Source organism: Oncorhynchus gorbuscha, linkage group LG07 (genome assembly GCF_021184085.1).
Source record: "Oncorhynchus gorbuscha isolate QuinsamMale2020 ecotype Even-year linkage group LG07, OgorEven_v1.0, whole genome shotgun sequence".
In the NCBI taxonomy this organism is placed as follows: Eukaryota; Metazoa; Chordata; class Actinopteri; order Salmoniformes; family Salmonidae; genus Oncorhynchus; species Oncorhynchus gorbuscha.
The window spans coordinates 80,309,886-80,335,326 of NC_060179.1; the positions used below are offsets into that span (position 1 = coordinate 80,309,886).

The 25,441-nt window shown below is 41.9% G+C and overlaps 1 protein-coding gene across 1 annotated transcript; it reads right to left on the minus strand.

Moving 5' to 3' along the window:
- Positions 1-807: 807 nt before the first annotated feature.
- On the minus strand, positions 808-16,779 carry LOC124039380 (inward rectifier potassium channel 16-like). The gene is made up of 2 exons (XM_046355343.1): positions 16,695-16,779; positions 808-3,514 (listed from the first exon to the last, which is right to left on the minus strand). Exon 2 carries the CDS (start codon positions 3,502-3,504, stop codon positions 2,230-2,232), a length of 1,275 nt encoding a protein of 424 aa, XP_046211299.1. The 5' UTR covers positions 3,505-3,514; positions 16,695-16,779; the 3' UTR covers positions 808-2,229.
- Positions 16,780-25,441: the final 8,662 nt, after the last annotated feature.

Here is a 25,441-nt window from a genome sequence, read left to right on the forward strand (position 1 = left end):
TAGCCAGTCAGATGTGTAGCCAGTCAGATGTGTAGCCAGTCAGATGTGGAGCCAGTCAGATGTGGAGCCAGTCAGATGTGTAGCCAGTCAGATGTGTAGCCAGTCAGATGTGGAGCCAGTCAGATGTGTAGCCAGTCAGATGTGTAGCCAGTCAGATGTGTAGCCAGTCAGATGTGGAGCCAGTCAGATGTGTAGCCAGTCATATGTGTAGCCAGTCAGATGTGGAGCCAGACAGATGTGTAGACAGTCAGATGTGGAGCCAGTCAGATGTGGAGCCAGTCAGATCTGGAGCCAGTCAGATCTGGAGCCAGTCATATGTGTAGCCAGTCAGATGTGTAGCCAGTCAGATGTGGAGCCAGTCAGATGTGGAGCCAGTCAGATGTGGAGCCAGTCAGATGTGGAGCCAGTCAGATGTGGAGCCAGTCAGATGTGTAGCCAGTCAGATGTGTAGCCAGTCAGATGTGGAGCCAGTCAGATGTGTAGCCAGTCAGATGTGTAGCCAGTCAGATGTGGAGCCAGTCAGATGTGGAGCCAGTCAGATGTGGAGCCAGTCAGATGTGTAGCCAGTCAGATGTGTAGCCAGTCAGATGTGTAGCCAGTCAGATGTGTAGCCAGTCAGATGTGGAGCCAGTCAGATGTGTAGCCAGTCAGATGTGCAGCCACTTCTTTTGCCCCCATCTCTCTCAACCATACAGTTTTTCAGTTCCTCATCATTCCATGGAGTCATAACAGTTCTGTCAGTTTCTTTACAGGTGCATGTTTATCAAAAAATTGGAAGAAGCAATTTCATAAATGCATCAAGTGCAGCATCTGGATGTTTCTTATAAACCACATCAGACCAACAAATATTGTTTTACATCATCCACATAAGTCACAGCAACATGTTTTGTATGATCTCTTATATACTATTTTAGGCCCAGCTGTTGGAACATTGGTTTTCCTGGACAAAGCCACTCTATTGTGATCACTGCATCCAATGGGGTACGGATACAAATTTAGAACTAAGTTATACAGCACACAAAGTTGCAGTCACATTTACAACATAAAACACAAAGCACTACAGTTAAAAAAAATCTATTTACACATTGAACAGCAAGATGTTTTGGGAAAGTCTTGTTAAACTATCAGTCAAAACATTGACTGCCCCCTACTTCATTTTACATCCTAGATTTTAAAGCTTTAAACACATATTCCATTCTAGAATTTAACCAAGCTTTAAACTCATATTCCATTCTAGAATTTAACCGAGCTTTAAACTCATATTCCATTCTAGAATTTAACCTAGCTTTAAACTCATATTCCATTCTAGAATTTAACCTAGCTTTAAACTCATATTCCATTCTAGAATTTAACTGATCTTTAAACTCATATTCCATTCTAGAATTTAACCTAGCTTTAAACTAATTTTAAGGGATGAGTTCCTGTGATTTTAGGGCGTTTAGAAGCTTGTTCCAAGCGGAAGGAGCAGAGAACTGGAAAGTGTTTTCACCTATCTCTGTACTGGCCTTTGGCACAATCAACAAAACCCAGTCATATGAGCGCAGGCGATAGTTTTCATTTGTCTGCTGGACAATGTAGTTACACAAGTAAAATGGGAGCCGTCTCAATACGGCCATATAAATAAAAACCTACCAATGACTTCATCTCCGAAGAGCTAGGGAAGACCAGCCCACTCTCATATAGAGAGTACAGTGATGAGTGAGGGCTCTGGAGTTAGTAACAAACTTCAGTGCTCCGTGGTACCCAGTCCATCATACGCAATGAAATCACATGTACAGGATATCACCAGAATCAATTACAGGTAAGAAAGTAGTGGGAACAAGCATCTTTCTCGCTTCTAATGAAAAACATGACTGAATACGAAAATAAAAACTTTTTCGCAAGACTTACGATACTTAAAGGTGAGACACTCATCTACCAAGAATTCCAAGTACAAGACGTACAATGTGGGGTTTAAAGGTGAGACATTCATCTATCGAGAAACCAAAATACCTCTTAGTTGCTAGTCTTTCTATTTGTTTGTCCTGCACATTGACTGTACGTGTTAGAATCTGAGGATTCATCTTAGATTTCGTGAAAACAATCAACTTTGTCTTTTCAGCATTTAAAAGCAACTTCAGCTTACAGAGCCTGGACAATAGTAATGGCAGACTGCAATGGCCATGTTTCTGAATGACCATTGGCCAGTTACAATGAAATTGTGTTGGTATTTCCATGTCAGCAGAACATCTACGTCAGAATGGGGTTCCTTGGAAGACACAAATGTCCTTGGTCCTCGCAAACTGCTGCGATAGTAGCAGCCATGGCTGCATGTACCTCAGCTTCTGTGGTGCCATTTACCAGTTCCACAGTCACCATCGGGGGATTGCAATTAATGCTTGGGCGCTTGGGGCACGGGGAGTGGCACGGAGTGTGGCGCGGGGAGTGGCGCGGGGAGTGGCGCGGGGAACGCCGAAGCTTAATTTGATCGTACTCTTCTGCGCTGACCTCCGGAATCAGGACTTTAGCAGTGTGGTGGAACATGGAGTAGTCTACCTTGTAGTATTTCAGGTTTACATTCAGCATATCTTGGAACAGATGTCCCCAGTGAATCTCGTCGGGTGTGTAGGAGGTGCGAGTCTGGTGCAGGATGCCCGTCGAGTCGTCTGTGTAGGTGAAGGACACCACCAGCTCAAAGTCGTCTTTCCGAAGATCCTCCAGGCTCATGCGGTAGAGCGGAGTACCGGGCTCAATAATGTGGAAGATGGTGGTTGGTATGGCTAAAAGGATATCACTCTGTTTGATTTCCAGGTCCTTGTAGTTGATGTCCACCCTCCCAGTGGCGTGCAAGGTGGGGCGGAAGATTTGAGCACGAACTATCCCCTCCACCATGTGGTGCTGGCGGAAGTCTCCGATCCTCCATGACAGGCACAAACGGCCATTTCGCAAGTTGATGACAGCGCAATTGCTGAAGCCTACTGTTTGCGTCAGTTTCCGTGCCGATGCCATCTCTGCCACAGCGATACCGATGACGAATGTATCAATAAAACAGCTGATGACATCCTGCACGGTGACGACGATGATCGCCACCATGCAGTTCTCCGACATCCCTCTAAAACCATAACCGATTGTGGTCTGGGTCTCCAGTGAGAATAGGAAAGCCGCGGTGAAGTCCCTCACCTCGTACATACAAGGGGCGTTAGTAGGGTCCTTGATGTCGCCGTTAGCCAGGGCGATCAACCAGTAGAGGATGCCGAAGAAGAGCCAGGAGAGGGTGTAAGAGAGGGTGAAGATGAGGAACATAACTCTCCACCTTATCTCCACCAGCGTAGTGAAGATGTCGGTGACGTACATGAGCCACTCTTCAGGAACATGGCGGAACAGGACATTGCAGTTGCCATCTTTGCGGACGTAACGACGCTTCTTGTGCTGGTAGCCGATCTCGGCCTTCACGGCGATCAGGGGAGTGGTGTAGGCGTCGACAGAGGGATCAGAGGGACTAATCTCTGTGTAGTCATTGTTCATCCTGTAAGATCTGAGGAAGAAGAGAGACACAGGAAAATCATGTTTATTGTTTTTTTTGTTATCTGCTGTATAACACAGAACATGTCACTGTTATGAATTGTAGTCTTTTGATCAGGTGGGACGACACGTGATTTGGTTCTGGATTCCGAGATTACGAATTGAGAATGATGTACCAGAACACTGAAATCAAACATATTCACCATCATTCAGAATACATATATTTAGTTGAATTTTGTGGCATTTGAAGGACAACAGTTTTGCAGCAACACACTCCTCCAGATACAACCACATTGTTTATTGGTGGGTCATTGGAATTTTGAGTGAGTGGATTTGGGTTGGGTGTTTGTGTGTTAGGGAGGAGAATGCTTATAGGGAGAGGTTGTGCCATTCCATCATAATGATGGAATGTTTCGGCGATTGGAAACCACATGATGGTGAGTTGGGAGACTTCTCTCTGAGGTTCACTGGTATTGAACTGAATTTAGACAGGGAACAGTTGAGTTGAGATGAGATTTGGTCTCTCTCTGTTTATTACCAAAAACGGTGTCTTGAGGGAGAGACAACATGCACAGACAGACAGCTAAAAATACACAACACAGACACAACAAACACACACACACACACTCACACACTCACACACACAAAAAAACACACACATCACATTTTTCCACACTCTCTTATGATAAGGAATAATGTACGAAAGTTTCAATAAGAATTGACACTTATATATTAATTGCACTTTGAAGGCACTGCTTATTTTTCATGTTTTCCCTGACCTTGCTTTGTCTGTTTCCCCCATTTGGAAGAAGTGCTTTTCAGCTGGACTGAATGACTAGGAAATGGAAAATCCTGCAAATCCATGTGTACGTACACACAGTGGAAAGTAATACCTCTTACTTTTTAATTTTTTTTTTTTTTACAGTTTGATTTATCTTGACCAATGTTTTTAAACATGCATTAGGATATGATGTACAGCTTGACTGACACTTTATCGGCCATATCTTTTAAAAACTTATCCAAAAAGGCTCTTCAATGTGGTTCACCTAGCCACAACTAGCTTGCCCGTTTTCCACCGGCTTTTACTACGGTTATTGTCGGGCCGAGGAAGTAATTAGCAACCATGTCTGCCATGTATCAAACAGATTGGCACCCTATTCCATTTGGGACACAGCCAATCTCCAACCGCTCCTGTCTTGAATGTCCTCACCCAGATGTAACATCTTAACTAGATTGAGAAAAGAAAGCTAAGGACCTTATTTTTTTGACAGTAAAAACTTTGAGATGAGAGAGAGAAGGCATTTTATTGAATACTTTTTTCCACAACGGGGTTGTACATCATTTTATAAACATGAGTGTTCTTTTGTCTTTCCTCCATATATAGTCTTCTATACCATTTAGTTTGCTGCATGGTGCACTTTGACCTGCTCTCAATATGCAATTTAAGATGTCAACCTGGGAATGTTTACTATCTACGATTCCCATTTGTTTCTCCCCTGGCTCCATGGACTGTATCAATACAGTTTATCATAATGAGGCAGTTGCCTAGAGATGTAAAAACCCATGGCAACAGACCCTATTGGCCCCATCCATATTCTATGGTGTTCTCAGCTACTTTGAAGGATCATGTGGCCTGAGTTTGCAGAGTTGTCTTTTTTCCCTACTGCAGTTTGTTTCTAATGCCCTGCTACTCATAGGGCTTCTCCCTACTGCAGTCTGTTTCTAATGCCCTGCTACTCATAGGGCTTCTCCCTACTGCTGTTTGTTTCTAATGCCCTGCTACTCATAGGGCTTCTCCCTACTGCAGTTTGTTTCTAATGCCCTGCTACTCATAGGGCTTCTCCCTACTGCTGTTTGTTTCTAATGCCCTGCTACTCATAGGGCTTCTCCCTACTGCTGTTTGTTTCTAATGCCCTGCTACTCATAGGGCTTCTCCCTACTGCTGTTTGTTTCTAATGCCCTGCTACTCATAGGGCTTCTCCCTACTGCTGTTTGTTTCTAATGCCCTGCTACTCATAGGGCTTCTCCCTACTGCTGTTTGTTTCTAATGCCCTGCTACTCATAGGGCTTCTCCCTACTGCAGTTTGTTTCTAATGCCCTGCTACTCATAGGGCTTCTCCCTACTGCAGTCTGTTTCTAATGCCCTGCTACTCATAGGGCTTCTCCCTACTGCAGTCTGTTTCTAATGCCCTGCTACTCATAGGGCTTCTCCCTACTGCTGTTTGTTTCTAATGCCCTGCTACTCATAGGGCTTCTCCCTACTGCAGTTTGTTTCTAATGCCCTGCTACTCATAGGGCTTCTCCCTACTGCTGTTTGTTTCTAATGCCCTGCTACTCATAGGGCTTCTCCCTACTGCTGTTTGTTTCTAATGCCCTGCTACTCATAGGGCTTCTCCCTACTGCTGTTTGTTTCTAATGCCCTGCTACTCATAGGGCTTCTCCCTACTGCTGTTTGTTTCTAATGCCCTGCTACTCATAGGGCTTCTCCCTACTGCTGTTTGTTTCTAATGCCCTGCTACTCATAGGGCTTCTCCCTACTGCAGTTTGTTTCTAATGCCCTGCTACTCATAGGGCTTCTCCCTACTGCAGTCTGTTTCTAATGCCCTGCTACTCATAGGGCTTTCCCTACTGCAGTCTGTTTCTAATGCCCTGCTACTCATAGGGCTTCTCCCTACTGCAGTTTGTTTCTAATGCCCTGCTACTCATAGGGCTTCCTGTAACTCGTATTTTCTGTCTTACCAAGGTCATCTAAGGAGAAACATGTAAGACTATACAACACCCACATTAACAACTGTGGTTTACACTCTGTGACACACTGACTGTTTGTATATTTGATTGCTATGCTTTAAGTCAGGTGTTTTCAATAGTGCTATTTTCAGAGTACTAATTCAATAGCAATTTGACTTTGCAGTGAATTTGGTCAAATTATTCTGTACTCATCTTAAACCGGCAACACTAAATGCATGATGGATGAGGTTTTTGAATGCAAATGCAGTGCATGGCCCACCGTTTAAGTGACTTTCATCTGGTGGAGTGAGTCCAAAGTGTTGGGGGAAAAGGTTGTGCCAGTAGAGGAAGTACCACAGGACTGAATTGGTCTAGGTTAGACTGAGGGGAAAAATCTATGTGGAAACTGGAACACTCTCATCGTGTGATCACGGGCAAAGAAAGGATCCATCACAGCCAAACCACAGAGAACATCCTCCCTACACACACACACACACACACACACACACACACACACACACACACACACACACACACACACACACACACACACACACACACACACACACACACACACACACACACACACACACACACACACACACACACACACACACACACACACACACACACCCCTGAAAGCATCTTCCTTTTTCTCCGTCTGAGTATAATCAAACCTCTCCTATCTTCTGTCCAAAACAAGTGTGGTTTGACGTTATCTGACTGAGTTCACGAGACTCTCTGGTCTCAAACTCTGCTTCCTGTTGGCTAAAGATGTTGCCCCGCGTTGCCAGAATATAGAACTCAGTGTATGAGATCACAGGAAAAAAAAGGTTATACTAAGTTCCCATAACCCCCTCCTTCTCCAAAAATGCAAATGTATCTTTAAATCAAAACAGGAAACAAAACATTATGCTTTTTACCTCTATAATGTTGTTATTCAGAGAATAATATATTGTTGAATGTGATGGTCTGGACAGGGCTGACGTTGTGGATGTTTGTGTTGTTATTCAGAGAATAATATATTGTTGAATGTGATGGTCTGGACAGGGCTGACGTTGTGGATGTTTGTGTTGTTATTCAGAGAATAATATATTGTCGAATGTGATGGTCTGGACAGGGCTGACGTTGTGGATGTTTGTGTTGTTATTCAGAGAATAATATATTGTTGAATGTGATGGTCTGGACAGGGCTGATGTTGTGGATGTTTGTGTGTGTCCGAATGGTGTCGTTTGAATGTGGATGTTTTGTGTTGTAAAAAATAAATATATATTTAAATTCTTGAATGGAAAGCCCTACTGTATGTCTGTGAATCAACTCCACATTACCACAACTGCTTTCACGTGAAAGTAAATCCTCCTACTATTAATCTGTCTATGTTATACAGTCGAATAACCCTTACTTTAATGACATTTCACTGGTCATAAAACTCAGGATTACAGCACAAACACAGTATGTATTATTGTATTATTGCTAATTTAGCCTAAAAGGAAGCATGTTTTAAGATGTTCAAACTGAAAATAAACCACACAATACTAATTGTGTTAATCAACACAACTGATGTCTTGATTTAAGACCTACTTTATGACGATAAGGCTCTTAATGCTTCAGACCACTGGTGTTCAGTGGAGACACAGTGCACCAAAACCAGAGGCCCATAGCGACAATACGTGGTGACCAGTCCTAAGTATATCACATGACCCCTTTATACGTCCCATATGGCACCCTATTTCCTATATAGTGCACTACTTTAGACCAGAGCCCTGGGTACAGCAGTATATAGTTAGGGTTGCCATTTGGAATTCAGCCTCAGTCAAACTTAATTAAGACTTTCGCCTCCCCAGGACAATATGGTCAGTGTTTCTCCAACAAGGAAAGTTTGTCAAGAAACTCACAATGGCCCCCTTCAAATATGTTAACAGGCTGACTCTCTGGTAATGTTTTCTACAGGTGCCGGCCTTAAACCCTTTAATGTTTAATGTGTTTAATAAGGATAATTGTATCTTGTCTCATGTGGATGTTTATCTCATAACAGCATCAAGGATCTGACTGTTATGTTCCTTCCAAATGTTCATAGTTGTGTGTTTTTTGTTGTTGTTGTTTTTACGCAGATTTCGATGACCAAGTAAAGAATTGTATTAATCGAAATCAATAAAAACAGCTGTATTTGCTAGGAGTCTAGGCATGAGTCTTGCAGCACGCTGGTGGAAAAACACAAGCTAGGAGTCTAGGCATGAGTCTTGCAGCACGCTGGTGGAAAAACACAAGCTAGGAGTCTAGGCATGAGTCTTGCAGCACGCTGGTGGAAAAACACAAGCTAGGAGTCTAGGCATGAGTCTTGCAGCACGCTGGTGGAAAAACACAAGCTAGGAGTCTAGGCATGAGTCTTGCAGCACGCTGGTGGAAAAACACAAGCTAGGAGTCTAGGCATGAGTCTTGCAGCACGCTGGTGGAAAAACACAAGCTAGGAGTCTAGGCATGAGTCTTGCAGCACGCTGGTGGAAAAACACAAGCTAGGAGTCTAGGCATGAGTCTTGCAGCACGCTGGTGGAAAAACACAAGCTAGGAGTCTAGGCATGAGTCTTGCAGCACGCTGGTGGAAAAACACAAGCTAGGAGTCTAGGCATGAGTCTTGCAGCACGCTGGTGGAAAAACACAAGCAATCAAATATGGGTAGCCTACAGTAAAAAGTCTTAATTTCAGTTTAATTTAATCAAGTTACACTTTGGTCAGATTACGATTCACACGTTCTCTTTGAGTTCTATTCATCCTTCTCTATGCAGTCATAACAGGGTATTTCCACAGAGGAAGAGCAGTGTATCGTATAGAATGTCTGATATGTATCTCAAATAGTGTTAATTCATTTTTCATGTTAATTAGATGCTTTTGCTGTCAGACACCACACAGTAGGGTTGGTAAGACTGCAGTTTTACAAATTAGATCAAATCAGGCATTCATTTATTTGAATAATTGTCCAATTACGATAATGCATTTACAGCTGAAGCAACCCAGATGTCCTTGTAAACACAGGCACATCTAGTTACTGTAGGCCACCTGTCTAGGGAGGGAGACACTCACGCATCCACGCACGCGCACTCACACTCACACTCACGGACACACACGCATACATACACATACACACACACATACACACACGCATACACACACACGGACACACACACACGGAGACACACACACAACACACGGACACAAATGCACACACACACGGACACACACACACGGACACACACACACGGACACACACACACGGACACACACACACACGGACACACACACACGGACACACACACACACGGACACACACACACACGGACACACGGACACACACACGGACACACACACGGACACACACACACGGACACACACGGACGGACACACACACACACACACACACACACACACACACACACACACACACACACACACACACACACACACACACACACACACACACACACACGGACACACACACACGGACACACACAGACACACACACACACATGGACACACACACGGACACACACACACGGACACACACACACGGACACACACACACATGGACACACACACACACGGACACACACACACGGACACACACACACGGACACACACACACAGACACACACACACGGACACACACACACGGACACACACACAGACACACACACACGGACACACACACACGGACACACACACATGGACACACACACACACGGACACACACACACGGACACACACACGGACACACACACGGACACACACACACGGACACACACACACAGACACACACACACGGACACACATACACATGGACACACACACACACGGACACACACACACACGGACACACACACACGGACACACACACACGGACACACACACACGGACACACACACCGTTTGCTTGCATGCAGTAACATTCCGTGAAGCTGATGCCCTTCCATATTGTACGTTTGTGCTGAAAACCTTTGCATCCAATGGCAGCACAGTTCACCTGCAATATACCGTAGCCTCTGGCCTGTTGTTGGAGCTTACACCTTCAGTGTACAAAACAACACGTCAGACTCAACACGTGAATAAAGTGCACACAACCATAGCAAAGCAGGCCATGCCCTACAGTAAACTTCCCTCTAACACACGGATAAGGAGAGTGCAGGACAGAGAATCATAGCATAAAGCTCTAGCCTGGTCTCGGAGCTGTTTGTGCTTTCTTGCCGAACTCCTAAGGTCATTGTAACACCAGTGGCAAGATCTGGGTTCCAGGCTAGTTGAGGTCCTGTTCCACACAGCTCCGTGTCACCTATTCAGAGACAACTTGTAACGGCGTTCGTTTGTTGAAGGAGAGTCGGACCAATATGCAGCGTGGTGGTTACTCATGTTCTTTAATGAAGAATTGCGATACATGAAAATAACTATAAATATACAAAACAACAAACGGAACGTGAAAACCTATACAGCCTGTCTGGTGAACAACTACACAGAGACAGGAACAATCACCCACGAACTACACAGTGAAACCCCGGCTACCTAAATATGGTTCCCAATCAGAGACAACGAGAATCACCTGACTCTGATTGAGAACCGCCTCAGGCAGCCAAACCTATGCTACACCCCTACTCAGCCGCAATCCCAGTGCCTACAAAACCCCAATACGAAACACAACAAAATAAACCCATGTCACACCCTGGCCTGACCAAATATATAACGAAAACACAAAATACTATGACCAAGGCGAGACACAACTGGACTAGAGGGATGAAAGGAGAGAAAGTATTTTGTCCAACCAAAAAGGGTCTATTTCTTGTACCGCTCAGGGCCCCTCGTTGACAACTCTATGACATGTTCACTTTAAAAAAACAGCAGATAACATTCTGCCACTCCACTCAGTATTCACTGGCATAGAACCGGCGTTGTTCACGCGGGTGGGTCCAGCCCCCCTGTACTGCCCTGGGCCCTTCTGGCACCCCTTTTAACCTTCAGTTCCTCTGTGGACAAACATTCTAAAGCATCCTAAAGCATTCTAAAGCATTTTAAAACATTCTAAAACATTCTAAAGCATTCTAAAGCATTATAAAGCATTATAAAGCATTCTAAACCATTCTAAAGCATTGTAAAGCAGTCTGAAGCATTCTAGATAGATTACTTGTTGGTTATTACTGCATTGTCAGAACTAGAAGCACAAGCATTTCGCTACACTCGCACTAACATCTGCTAACCATGTGTATGTGACAAATACAATTTGATTTGATTTTAAACCATTATATCGTTAGGTTAATGGTTTAAATTGTGTAACAACATTGCAGTTATTGTAGAGGGACTTGTTGAATCGGGTTATTTGACCCTTACTGAGTAGTGCTTTACTGCAATTGATTGTGAACAAGGCAACAAAGTGAAGTGAATTCTAACTCGATGATAATGTATGTATGTGAAATACAACTGTTACTAAACCGTTTGCATGTATGGTTAGGCAGTAAAGAGTTAATTAAACAGAATATATTTTTTTTACAATAAATATTGAGGATTTATTAACAGTATGAGATCGATATGGCTGGGATTCAATCCCATCATGCTCTGTCAGCTATGCACATTTTAAAGGCAATTTGTCCGTGTTCATGAAGAAAACATTCACGGTAAAAGCTGCATATATCGGCTCTATGGAAAATGTTCTTTAAATGTCAAAACCTCTAATGCGGATCTACAACTGATCGTATTGAATGCCTTGATTAGGTCAGGAAAGCAATCTTGATGACCTTTTAATGAGTTTCTACCCAGAAACACTTATTCCCATTGAATAGATCTGTCGAGATTCAATTTCAATTTGCATAATATGTGCATACACTTTTCAATTCACATTAGTAACGGGAATGTCACAAGCCTAGAGAAGGTTTGGATGACGTTCTTGCTTTGCGGCTGAAAAGTACTGTAAATGTCACAGTACCCACCAGCCAGGAGGCATTGCAAACTATTCAACAAGCTAGCTACAAGTTGACATTAAGCAAGCAATTCTTCATGGATCTACTATATTACACAACAATTCACAAGCATGTGCAGACAATTAAAGGGTTTATTTTCTCATCTGTACACTCAATACATTTTAGCTTCCAGACAAAAGTGTTACACGGTGTTACTGCTAGCTAAAGCTAACATGTCTTCATCAAGTAACGTTAGCCTATCAAAGATGAATGATTCACCCGCTAATGGGAATGTGCAGATTATATTAGATGAGTTTATTAGTCACATGCAGATATAATTGCAGGGTAAAGTGAAATTCTTAAACTCCTAGCTCCGTACAGTAGGCTTACCTTACAACATTACAAGAAACAATGCTTATTTTTGATCAATATCATGCAAATCATGTAGTTAAAGCAAATTGCGGCTGAAAACGTGGGTATAATTCAACGAGATGTTGAGCTGTTTTGAGCTGTTTTATATGGAAGCACATTCCCACCATTCCAAAACACCTTAAAACACCTTATATCAGGACTAAACAACACTCTTCCTGGAGATCTACTGTCCTGTGGGTTTTCAGTCCAATCCTCTTCCTGGAAATCTACTATTTCAGGACAATAGATCTACAGGAAGAGGGTTGGACTGAAAACAAACATGACTGTAGATCTCCAGGAAGAGGGTTGGACTGAAAACCAACAGGACTGTAGATCTCCAGGAAGAGGGTTGGACTGAAAACCAACAGGACAGTAGCTCTCCAGGAAGAGGGTTGGACTGATAACCAACAGGACAGTAGATCTCCAGGAAGAGGGTTGGACTAAAAACCAACAGGACTGTAGATCTCCAGGAAGAGGGTTGGACTGATAACCAACAGAACAGTAGATCTCCAGGAAGAGGGTTGGACTGAAAACCAACAGGACAGTAGATCTCCAGGAAGAGGGTTGGACTGATAACCAACAGGACTGTAGATCTCCAGGAAGAGGGTTGGACTGAAAACCAACAGGACTGTAGATCTCCAGGAAGAGGGTTGGACTGAAAACCAACAGGACTGTAGATCTCCAGGAAGAGGGTTGGACTGATAACCAACAGGACAGTAGATCTCCAGGAAGAGGGTTGGACTGAAAACCAACAGGACAGTAGATCTCCAGGAAGAGGGTTGGACTGAAAACCAACAGGACCGTAGATCTCCAGGAAGAGGGTTGGACTGATAACCAACAGGACAGTAGATCTCCAGGAAGAGGGTTGGGCTGATAACCAACAGGACCGTAGATCTCCAGGAAGAGGGTTGGACTGATAACCAACAGGACAGTAGATCTCCAGGAAGAGGGTTGGGCTGATAACCAACAGGACAGTAGATCTCCAGGAAGAGGGTTGGACTGATAACCAACAGGACGGTAGATCTCCAGGAAGAGGGTTGGACTGATAACCGAACAGGACTGTAGCTCTCCAGGAAGAGGGTTGGACTGAAAACCAACAGGACAGTAGATCTCCAGGAAGAGGGTTGGACTGATAACCAACAGGACTGTAGCTCTCCAGGAAGAGGATTGGACTGATAACCAACATGATGGTAGATCTCCAGGAAGAGGGTTGGACTGATAACCAACAGGACTGTAGCTCTCCAGGAAGAGGATTGGACTGATAACCAATAGGACAGTAGATCTCCAGGAGGAGGGTTGGACTGATAACCAACATGATGGTAGATCTCCAGGAAGAGGGTTGGATAGAAAAACAACAGGACAGTAGTTCTCCAGGAAGAGGGTTGGATATAAAAACAACAGGACTGTAGCTCTCCAGGACGAGGGTTGGGTAGCCCTGTTGTAGATCATACATATACTCTAGGCTATGTTTCTTCATTTGTAGCATTGTGTGGCGATTTCCATCTATCCACGTTGCCGCCAGGAAATGTGTGGCAAGCTGGCGTTTTGCCCCAGGACTTTTGATTTGTATTAATAAAAAATATTGACACAGAAGTGTTGAAAAGAGAGACAAAGTATCGTAGTTCAGACTGATTCACCCCATGATTTCTTTGACAGGATTTTTAGGTTTTCATTCTCCATAGGGCCAGGAGTTCTTCCCCTGGTCCCATCATAGCCCACATATAGTAAAACCATGTTTTATCGCTGCTTTTAACACTATGTCTTACCAAGAATTATATCCGGTTAGGTAAGCCAACCAGATCAGAAAAATCTCTGGGCAACCTGGAAAACAATTCCCCCACACCACTCTGGGGCCTGTGGTGCAACCTCTAAAATCACCACACAATGTTACAAATGAAAAAAACATGTTCTATTTGTATGATCTACTATCTCAAAAATGTTGACTTACGTAGTTCGGCTTGGAGTTCAACGAGACAATTGTGTTTAGTTTAGTTTATTTTATTTTAGTTTTACAGGGACAGTGCACATTGCATTGCCTAGCTCGGGGGTGGGAGGGTGCAACTGTTGGGCGAGTGTCGTGCGCGACCTCCCGAGGTAAGGCTTCAAGTTGTGATCATTTCGCAAGTTTACACAACAGTATTGCCTCTCGAGAATCGATATCTCTTCGAGAACCTCTCGAAAAATGTCACTTTGCTATCGTTTATGTGAAAACTGTATTATTCATAGCTTGTGCCATCTTTTGAAATATCAATAGACAACACATTTTTTTAAACAGTGTTTTTTTCTGCTCTGTAGCGTCTAGGTGTCATCGACTGACGCCCTCTACACTTCATGATGCTCTCGGACCACAAACAAACTAGGATGACATCACAGATTCCAATCAGACCAACTCCATGAATGACCTACTCTTTGTTTGCAGTTGTCTAAAAAAACAATATTTTGCTCAAAACAATTTGGTTTTTACCCTTTAGTATGCGTACTTCACTGTATTTATACTTAGGATATTGGTTTTCAACAGTAAAACAACTTCTGGAGGGCGTTACAACAACTTAAAGTTCACAGATATGGAAGATTCAGATCAGACCGTTGATCAACAAACTATCACTCTTGTCAACAAGTCCTTTTTGATGTTTTAAAAACAGTCACGTAGGTCTGTAATTAAAAACCTTAGATCAGTCTCAGGTTTTCCATTGTTGTCGTTGTCACCAGATCGGAGTTGTCAGTTTAAACTCTATCCTTACTTAGTTGTTGTGTCTCAACACTTTAAATCTAAAAACAAAACGTTGACAACAGCACTAATCTGTTTCTAGGTTTAGTTTCTTAGTGAAAAAGTATTAAAGCACAAATAGAAGTAAGACAAACTGTTGTTAAACCCAAAAAATGTATAGAATTTACACTTTCATTGTATTTTTTGTTTTCTCAGTGGAAAGAAGTGATGTTAGAAGAATTGAAAAGGACCTTTAAATGTCAAGCCCGTATAACGAAAATGTACCACTGATCAGATTTAACCCTGGCCTTTATCACTTCAGGAAGGCATGCTTGACTGTTTTATAACCAGAAACTCTTATCTTTGCTTGAGCCATGCTTGAAAGATCAATATTTATGAAACAGTGTCTTTTCTGCTCTGTCAGCATTCTGTGCATCATCTCAGTGGAAATAATTGAGGCTCGATGGGAAGACACTTGCTGAATCAACGTTGTTTCCAAGTCATTTCAATTAAATTATTTTGAACCAAAGTGGAATAGATGTTGATTTGACGTAAGTAAAGCAGAATGCTTTAAATATCCCCTGTGCAAGACCACAACGTTAGGTTTTCATTATGCAACTCACAATACTTTGGCTTGATTTGTCATTCGTCTACTAAGGCATTTTCCGTGTAATAAGTTGTATTTAGTAATTGCATGGCTCTCCATTTACCCTCTAGAGTCTACGCCCTGGTCTAAGCTGGGGAGGGGGGGTTCTAAACTAACATACAATATGGACTTGTATTAAGAGGGTCATAGCAAGGATTATTTAGCTGTTTGAGTTAGAATTTTAAGACCCCTTCAAGTATCAAAAAAAGAAAAAATCATTTTTTGGGGGTATTAAACATTGAATTTGGTATTACTGCTATTAGCCAATAGAAATGCATTGAATACTAGATTCACTACATGGAACATAGACCCCAAAACATTTTCAAAGGGAAGTTTGTTCTGATGTGCCTATTCTATATCTGAGAGACCAGGAAAATAATTTACACTGCAGTAAAAAAATATATGACAAGTATTTATCACCTTATTTTAGGTGCTGAACTATCCATATATACTTTCATATTTTTTTTGTTTGTTCAACTGGTACCCGGGAACCTTCAGACGAGTCTTGTAAACATCCTAGAGCAGAACAGAGAACACCGTCGTGTTCATGAGATTTCTCATCGTTCAATAATACTTCGCCAAATCATTCGGACGCTACAGACGTTTTCATGAGAAGACCGATTTTTTAAAATTGTGTTAGTACAATTTCCACGGGGCGAGGACATTGTAGACCCAAGAGTTAAATAATAAACAGTCGTAGTTTAAAGCAAAGTTGTGATTAACTAAAAAGAGAGAAAAAGAGATTTAAAAAGAGAGTTGTTGTTTCATACCTGTTACAAAAGTAGTCTGGAGTCGGGCTACCGGCTGCTTCCTGTGTGTAGGGAAGAACCAGAGCAGAGACTGGTACAGGTGCAACAACAGCCGTGCCTACTAGAATGAAATCGGCCCACCTGTAGCTGTACAAAGTAAATATAAACACCTCCCCTTAGGTGTGTCCCTGTGTTTGTCTGGGTAGGCCTGTTTGTGTGCATTATCATAATGGTAACCGTAACAACCTCCATGGCTCAGAGCAGGTTGTTTGTGTCTCTCTCCTTCTGTTCATCTTGCCCAGCATTTAGCCTTTCTGCAATACATTGTTTCCAAGCTGTTTCAGCGACTACTTTGGGTTATATTGATGATTATATCTCCCCATCTATACTGATCCTGATATCTAGTTCTAGACTACCTCTCATGGGAATCAGGAGAGTCCATTAAACAAGGGTGCGAAACTCAACCGCCTCTTTCTCCGTCTGGATGTGAAACCAGTCCAAACATATTTGTTAAATAGTTGAACAACCCTCCTGACAATGGTTCAAAATTAGAGCTTTTCAACCTGTGTTCACCGTGACTTGACCACATAAAGAGTAGAGGAATCCCACTCTCCCTCATGTGTCCACTCTCTCTGTTTCTCTATGAATTGACCATGAAGCCCATGTTTCCAGTCTCAGAGACGTGACACATCAGACTCAAATGTCTCTTTTGCTTCCCTCTCAATAGTTTCTCCAGAAATCCTCATTAATTGTCAGAGGCAAGAAAAAATGTAAATAGGCAGGTTTTCAGATTTGAGAATCTGTTGATTAACCTATCCCTCTAATGGTGTCGTAAAAGAGGTTTGTTTGACATGCACACAAAAATGAAGAAGGATGATGGTTGTATGTGGAATCATACTAACCAAAATAACCATTTGAATCCTTTAATGGTTCAAAAAAAGGTTATTTAATCTCACTCAGGGTAATACTTCCAATGTAGGGGCGGTAGCTCATTAGCATATGTGGGGGCTTGGTTTGCACACAGCTCTGTCCAAATGCATAGTGCCAACTGTAAAGTTTGGTAGAGAAGGAATACTGGTCTGGGCTGTTTTTCATGGTTTGTGCTAAACTCCTTCCTTCCAGTGAAGAGAAATTCTAACGCTACAACATACTCTACAACATATTCTAGACAATTCTGTGCTTCCAACTTAATGGCAAAAGTTTGGGGAAGGCCCTTTCCTTTTTTAACATGACACTGCCACCGTGCACAAAGTGAGGTGCGTACGGAAATGGTTTGTTCGAGAATGGTGTGGAAGAACTTGACGGGCCTGCACAGAGCCCTCACCTCAACCCCACCGAACATCTCTGGGATGAATTGGAACACCGACTGTAAGTCGTTCTGGAAAAGAGAATCTACTAAATGGCCAAAATGTAAATGTTAAAAGGCTTTTGATAAACATAGCCAAACTTATTTTTGGTGTTATATAGAATATATATAAAAGGAATATTATATAAAAAGGTTCCGTATAGCACCAAATATGGTTCCTGCTATACTACCAAGCCAAACAACCCTCATTTGACACTATATAAAACCGTTTCTTTTTAGTGTGTACAGTACAAACACACAAATACACAGTACACATTACACAATAGGACAAATATAAGCACCCACATGGCTATTATAACCCAGGTAGGGTTGTTGGTGTTGTGGGCCCACAGGGCAGGGAGATATGAGGCAATGGATTTGGGAGATCCCTTTCCTTCCTGACTTTTCCATCCGGGCGGTGTTGACGTTAATGATGTGTAAAGTAGCTCGGGCTGAACAACACACATGCTGTACTGTAGTTAACGGGGATTATCTGCCTGTCGCCTCGGATGCCCAAAGAGAGCTGGGCTTCTGTCTGAACATAGAGGGAAAAATACTCTATACTGGATTTGAATGATTCTTTATGCAATATAGCAGTAGAAGTAACTAGTCAGCTTTCACAATACTCCGTTATGCCTCTGATGAATGCCTTTAAAAAAATATATATAATTTGATGTGGGCGTGAACAGGGAATTGACATTCATACAATCTGGGTCAGTCAATTGTTTGGTCCACACAGGTCCTAATACAAAGCCTAGCTACAGGAGAACAACGTGGAGTGTCTGGCTTTACTTCCTGGTGTATCTGACCACGGACAACTGTAGTAAGCCTGACTATATTTCTCATAAACTTAAAGGACGGTAGGCCTACAGTTGGTCATGGGAAAGCTGTCTATCAACCACAACTTGTGTCTGAGAGCTACTGTTAACTTTGCATTGTGGAATAGAAACACATGTTCCACCCTGGTCTATTATATGGTGGAGAACATTAGGGTCTGAATTTATTCACACCCTTTGATAAAGATCACCAATAAATAATTCAAATACTATATTGTATGATAAAAAAAATCGTGAAGTGATATTATTTTATACTAATCCAATTGCTCAGAGAAAGAGATTTTGTTTAAAGGGCAATATTATTTTTTTCAAAAAAAAAAAACAAGAGTCAAAATTGACACTCCAAAATATTCTTATCAATAAAGTATTCAAAACGTTTAGTAATTCGTCCCATATTCCTAGCACGCAATGACAACATCAAGGTAGTGACCATACTCAATTATTGGATGTATTTGCAGTTCGTTTTGAGTTGCGTTTCTGATGATTTTGTTCTCAATAGAAATGAACGGACAACAATGTAAGGTCTTATTTTGGAGTCGCTTCTGTGTTAAGAATCTGTGTTTCTAAACACTTCTACGTTAATCTGGATGCTACCATAATTATGGGTAATCCTGAATGAGCCGTGAATTATGATGAATGAGAAAGTTACAGAGAGGTCAAAGGGTAGCCTAGTGGTTAGAGTGTTGGTCTAGTAACCGTAAGGTTGCAAGTTCAAACCCCTGAGCTGACAAGGTACAAATCTGTTGTTCTGCCCCTGAACAGGCATTTAACCCACTGTTCCTAGGCCATCATTGAAAATAAGAATTTGTTCTTAACTGACTTGCCTAGTTAAATAAAGGTAAAATAACCCCAAAGTCATGCTAACCTCACTTTTTATTTGTAATGGTGTGAGGTGGGTATGATCTTTGACTTCATGAATGTGAATAAAAGTTCAGTGAGTTCATGGCTGTAAAGTCCGTTTTTGAATAACTCCTGCATTAGTTAAGTAATACATCGAGTCTACACTAAAACCACCATGGTTTAGTCATTTCAGTACAATGCTCTATCTGCCAAGTTCCATAACTCTCGTAGACAAAACAGAGAAATTTACATTACAAGGCTATCCATGCAGCTGCAGTAGTTTGGAACAATTGGATTGGTCTTGGTGATAAAATTCAATCACGATACACTCAACAAAACAGATTTGTTGTTCTCTATTCAATTCTCAAACAGATGGACAATGTTTTAATGGTATCACTTCTGGGTTTTGGTTGCGTGTCATTGTGACTCTTAGTTGTGTTGTGTTGTGTAAGAGCCCTCTTTGGGCTCATGTGGTGGAGGAGATCTTTGTGGGCTATACCTTGTTTCAGGATAGTAAGTTGTTGGACTATTGATATCCCTCTAGAGGTGTGGGGGCTGTGCTTTGGAAACGTGGGTGGGGTTATATCTACCCTGGTTTGGCCCTGTCCGGGGGTATTGTATTGTCAGACGGGGCAACAGTGTCCCCCAACCCCTCCCCCGTCTCAGCCTTCAGTATTTATGCTGCAATAGTCTATTTGCCGGGCCTATCTGGTGTAATTCTCCCATCTTATCTTATGTCCTGTGTGAATTTAAGTATGCTCCCTCTAATTCTCTCTCACTCCCCTTGGAGGACCTGAGCCCTAGAATCATGCCTCAGGACTACCTGGCCTGATGACTCCTGGCTGTTCTCAGTCCACCTGGTCGTGTTGCTGCTCCAGTTTCAACTGTTCTGCCTGCGGCTATGGAACCCTGACCCGTTCACCGGACATGTTACCTTGTCCTGGACCTGCTGTTTTCGACTCTCTCTCTACCGCACCTGCTGTCTCGACATATGAATGCTCGACTATGAAAGACCTGCTGACATTTATTCCTGAGGTACTGACCTGTCGCACCCTCTACAGTCACTGTGATTATTATTTGACCCCTGATGGTCATCTATGAACGTTTGAACTTCTTGAAGAACAATCTGGCCTTAATGGCCATGTACTCTTATAATCTCCACCAGGCACAGCCAGAAGAGGACTGGCCACCCCACAGAGCCTGGTTCCTCTCTAGGTTTCTCCCTAGGTTCCTGCCTTTCTTCCTGCCACCATCTACATTGCATGCTGTTTGAGGTTTTAGACTGGGTTTCTGTAAAGCTTAATTTTAATTTTAAACTTAATTTTAACATTGTGTCATAAAGAGTACTTCCCAACAACAACAAAAAATCCCATCTCCAGAGGTTAAATACATTTTTTTTAAATACTATAAAAGGTGACAAAGTAACAGGGTTGACGATTTCATCTTAAATCAGCCATAACCCTCCCTTCTGAGAAGGGGAATGGAAGCTTGTTATCTGCAATAGGGAGGTGCAAATTAATGCAAAATGACTTGTTAAATCTATCTTTGGGTAACACATTCAGTTTTACACCATAAAGCCATGTTGAACACAGAACGAGGGAGAGCTCAGTTTTTTGTTTTGGAAAGTTTTTAAAGTCTCGGGAAAAAGTGTTATTTTGAAAAAGTTTGGATACATAGCTAGTTAGAGAGCGCAATTCAAATAAATAAATACAATTATGGATATTAAACATTTAGGTACATGCAAGTGTCTTATATCGGTTAAAAGCTTCAAGTCTTGCTAATCTAACAGCATTGTCCAATTTACAATAGGCTTGACAGCGAAAGCCATGCGATTGTTTGAAGACGGCTCCTCACATCAAAATATTTAAAAAAAATCACAAATGAATTAATTAAATATTCACTTACTTTTGAAAATATTCCTCTGATTTGCAATCCAAAGGGTGCCAGCTACATCATGCATGTCAGTTTTGTTACATAAAATCCTTCTTTATATCCCAAAAAGTCTGTTTAGTTGGCCCCATTGATTTGAGTAATCCACTCGTTCAACATGCAGAGAAAGGAATCCAAAAAAGCTACCGCTAAACTTTGTTAAAACAAGAAAGACATGACGGTTCTATTTAATCCTCAGGCACCCTAAAATGTAATTCAACTGTAATATTTCATACGGAAAGAAATATGTACAATAGGAAAGTAAAATTAGCAGGTACGCGTCCTCTTCGTCGAGTGCGCACAGACTGACTTCCAACTCTGACTCCCAGTACCAAAACTCAAAATTCTTCCTCATTTTGGAAGAAACAAGCCTGAAACCTTGAACAAAGACTGGTGACATCTAGTGAAAGCCATAGGAATTGCAATCTGGGAGCTGGAATTGCATATGCCCCATAGCTTTCCATTGTAAGAGCATGTGCTCTCAAAAAATATATTTTCCAGTTGGTTTTTCTTTGGATTTTCTCCTGCCATATCAATTGTGTTATAGTCTCATACATTATTTTAACATTTCCACAAACTGCAAAGTGTTTTATATCCAATGGTACCAATTATATGCATATCCTGGCTTCTGGGCCTGAGTAACAGGCAGTTTACTTTGGGCACATCTGCCAGACAGGAAGTGGAGAGAAATAGACCCTAGCCTGAAATATAAAATATATATAATATATTATTATAGATTCTGGGTTTATGCTCCATTCGAAGGCAGAGCATCATATCAATACTATGTATGCTTGGAATCAGTATAAAAAGGCTTTTGACAGCAACTCATCAATGTTACATTTCATAAATGAGGCCCGGAAAAAGAAAGGTGAGGAAAACTGTACTTACATTAGAACAATTGCTCATGTGCTCCTATTAAACTGCCACTCAAAATATAGCGCAGAGAGGTCATCGAGAGTCTATTGACTCTCACAACAAGGGGTATTTCTTTCGACAAGCTTAGAAAAAAAGATAGCAAAGCCTGACCCTCTCATAGAGAAAAGGCTGAATGCATGTGGCAACGCTAAGTACACAAGCCACCAAATCCACAACGAAGTTCTCGAGGGCTTAGCTGAGATGGTACAGAGTGGAATAATAAGATAAATAAAAGAAAGTGAAGTTTTTCAGCGTAATTGCAGATGAAACCAAAGATTTAAAGAAAAAGAACAAATGTCTTTCGTTATGAGGTACTATTACAACGAGCCCACAGTCGGCTGAAATTCTAGATGCAGCAGGTCTCAGAAAAATTATAATTGATTGCCATGAAAAACGTGGTCTGGACTACAGAAATAATCTTGTGGAGCAAGGCTGTGACGGTGCATCCGTCATGAGTGGAAAGCATTCTGGTGTGTCTGCACAGATTTAAAAACAGTGCAAGATTTGCATTTTATGTGCACTGTAATGCACATTGTTTGAATTTGGTTCTTGTCGATGTTGTAAAATCAGTGCCTGAGGCAGTTAACGTTTTTGCTCTCCTGCAGAAGCCTTATAACTCTGTATCTGGCTCGTACGTTCATCTCAAGTGGCTTGCAGTTCAGAAAGAGCTGAATCCACAGCAGCAGCCCAGGGAACTACGGAGACTTACGGATGTAAGGTGAGCATGCAGCTAAATGGCATGCCGTGATCTGAGGGACAGGCTTCCAGCAGTTCTGAGAGTGCTACAGGATATCACACTTGAAAATAGTGGTGATAGATCAGTGGAGGCAAGGGGCCTTCTTTCTCAGACAGATTTACATTTCATAGGGCTTTTGGTTACCTTTTGTAAAGTGCTTGGTGATGCCAAATGTCTTTCTGACATGCTCCAATCAAGCTCTCTTGACCTAGCAAGGGCTGTGGATCTAGTAGGTGTCCTACAGACACATTATAGGACTACAGAAGTGAAGGTTACTATGGAGAACTATGGAAAGAGGTTGAAGAGATTGCAGAACACTGAAAAATAAGTGTACAAACAGTGTGTACAAGACAGCCGAAAACAAGCTTAGATGTCATGACTCATTGACGATGAGCCCTGTAAGACAGAAACATAGTGACCAAAGTTATGGCGAGAGCTTCCAAAGAGCTTGTCTTTTATCAGGTGCTTGACAGTCTCACAGCTGAGCTGCAGAGGCGTTTTTCAAAGAATAATTGCAAGATAATGCAAGGGGTCCAGTCTCTCAACCCAGAGAGTACAACATTCTTGAATGAGGAGCCTCTGTTTGCCTTTGCTCAGACCTTTGAGTCAGATTTAGAGGAGCTCAAACATGCGGTTCATCAAACCAAGCAGCTTCTTGATAGGAGATGGAAAAGTGGAAGGGACAGACCATCTCCTCTCCTTGCCTTTGTTGTGTTTATAGAACCTTATAAAGAGGTCTTCCATGAGCTATTTCAACATTGTAAGATTTCTGTTGCTACACCAGTCAGCAGTGCTTCCTGCGAGAGAAGCTTCTCAACTTTAAAACTGATTGAAACCCATTTTTAGATGAAAATGGTTGATGACAGGTTAAGTCAGCTCTGAATTCTCAGTGTTGATTCAAGGACGGCACGCTCCCTCAACATGGATGAGGTTGTGAAACATTTTGCCAGCTCTCACCAGAACTGCAGAATTATGCTGTTTTTAAATCTACTTAGGATAATTTGGCACTAAGGCGGTCCCTCTGGTCATGATTAAAACCTGCACTGTGTACTAGCTAGTACACTGACATTCTAAAATGATAAATCCAAAGGGTATCATGTCACACAGATTTAATTTGGTTTTGATTAGGCCATTTCCAAATTCCATTTTTCATTGCAATTAGTTAACATAATATATATGAGCATAAATATGATTCTCTAAGTTTGTAATATTGATTAAAGTCCATTTCTGCGTGATACCTGGTATGTCATATTTTAGATTTTTGTAAATTATATATTTTTGTAAATAAACTATGCTATTTATGTAACACATGCTATCTTATCTCGTTGGTGCTTGAGCTTAATTTTCTGAAAATATTTTGGGATGTTCCACACTTAGATCCAGATTATGTATTCATGAAAATAGAGTGACCCAAACCTTTCCAGTATGTGAGTACAGTAGTGTGTGTGTGTGTGTGTGTGTGTGTGTGTGTGTGTGTGTGTGTGTGTGTGTGTGTGTGTGTGTGTGTGTGTGTGTGTGTGTGTGTGTGTGTGTGTGTGTGTGTGTGTGTGTGTGTGTGTGTGTGTGTGTGTGTGTGCGAGTGTGTGCGAGTGTGTGCGAGTGCGTGTGCGTGCGTGTGTGTGTAAGATTGTCCAGACAGTGTGTTCTCAGTGCATATTCTTCAGCCACTCATTACACTGTTGTGTATCAAATACCTTCTCCGTCCGATTCTTCTCAATACTCATCCCTCTACCTTTCATCCCTCTATTTTTCATCCCTCTATCTTTCATGTCTCTATCATCCAATTCTAGTGTAGTAACCCTTATGGACTTCACATTGAATTCTAGTGTAGTAACCCTTATGGACCTCACTATCTGACACATTGAATTCTAGTGTAGTAACCCTTATGGACCTCACTATCTGTCACATTGAATTCTAGTGTAGTAACCCTTATGGACCTCACTATCTGTCACATTGAATTCTAGTGTAGTAACCCTTATGGACCTCACTATCTGTCACATTGAATTCTAGTGTAGTAACCCTTATGGACTTCACATTGAATTCTAGTGTAGTAACCCTTATGGACCTCACATTGAATGCTAGTGTAGTAACGCTTATGGACCTCACTATCTGTCACATTGAATTCTAGTGTAGTAACCCTTATGGACCTCACTATCTGTCACATTGA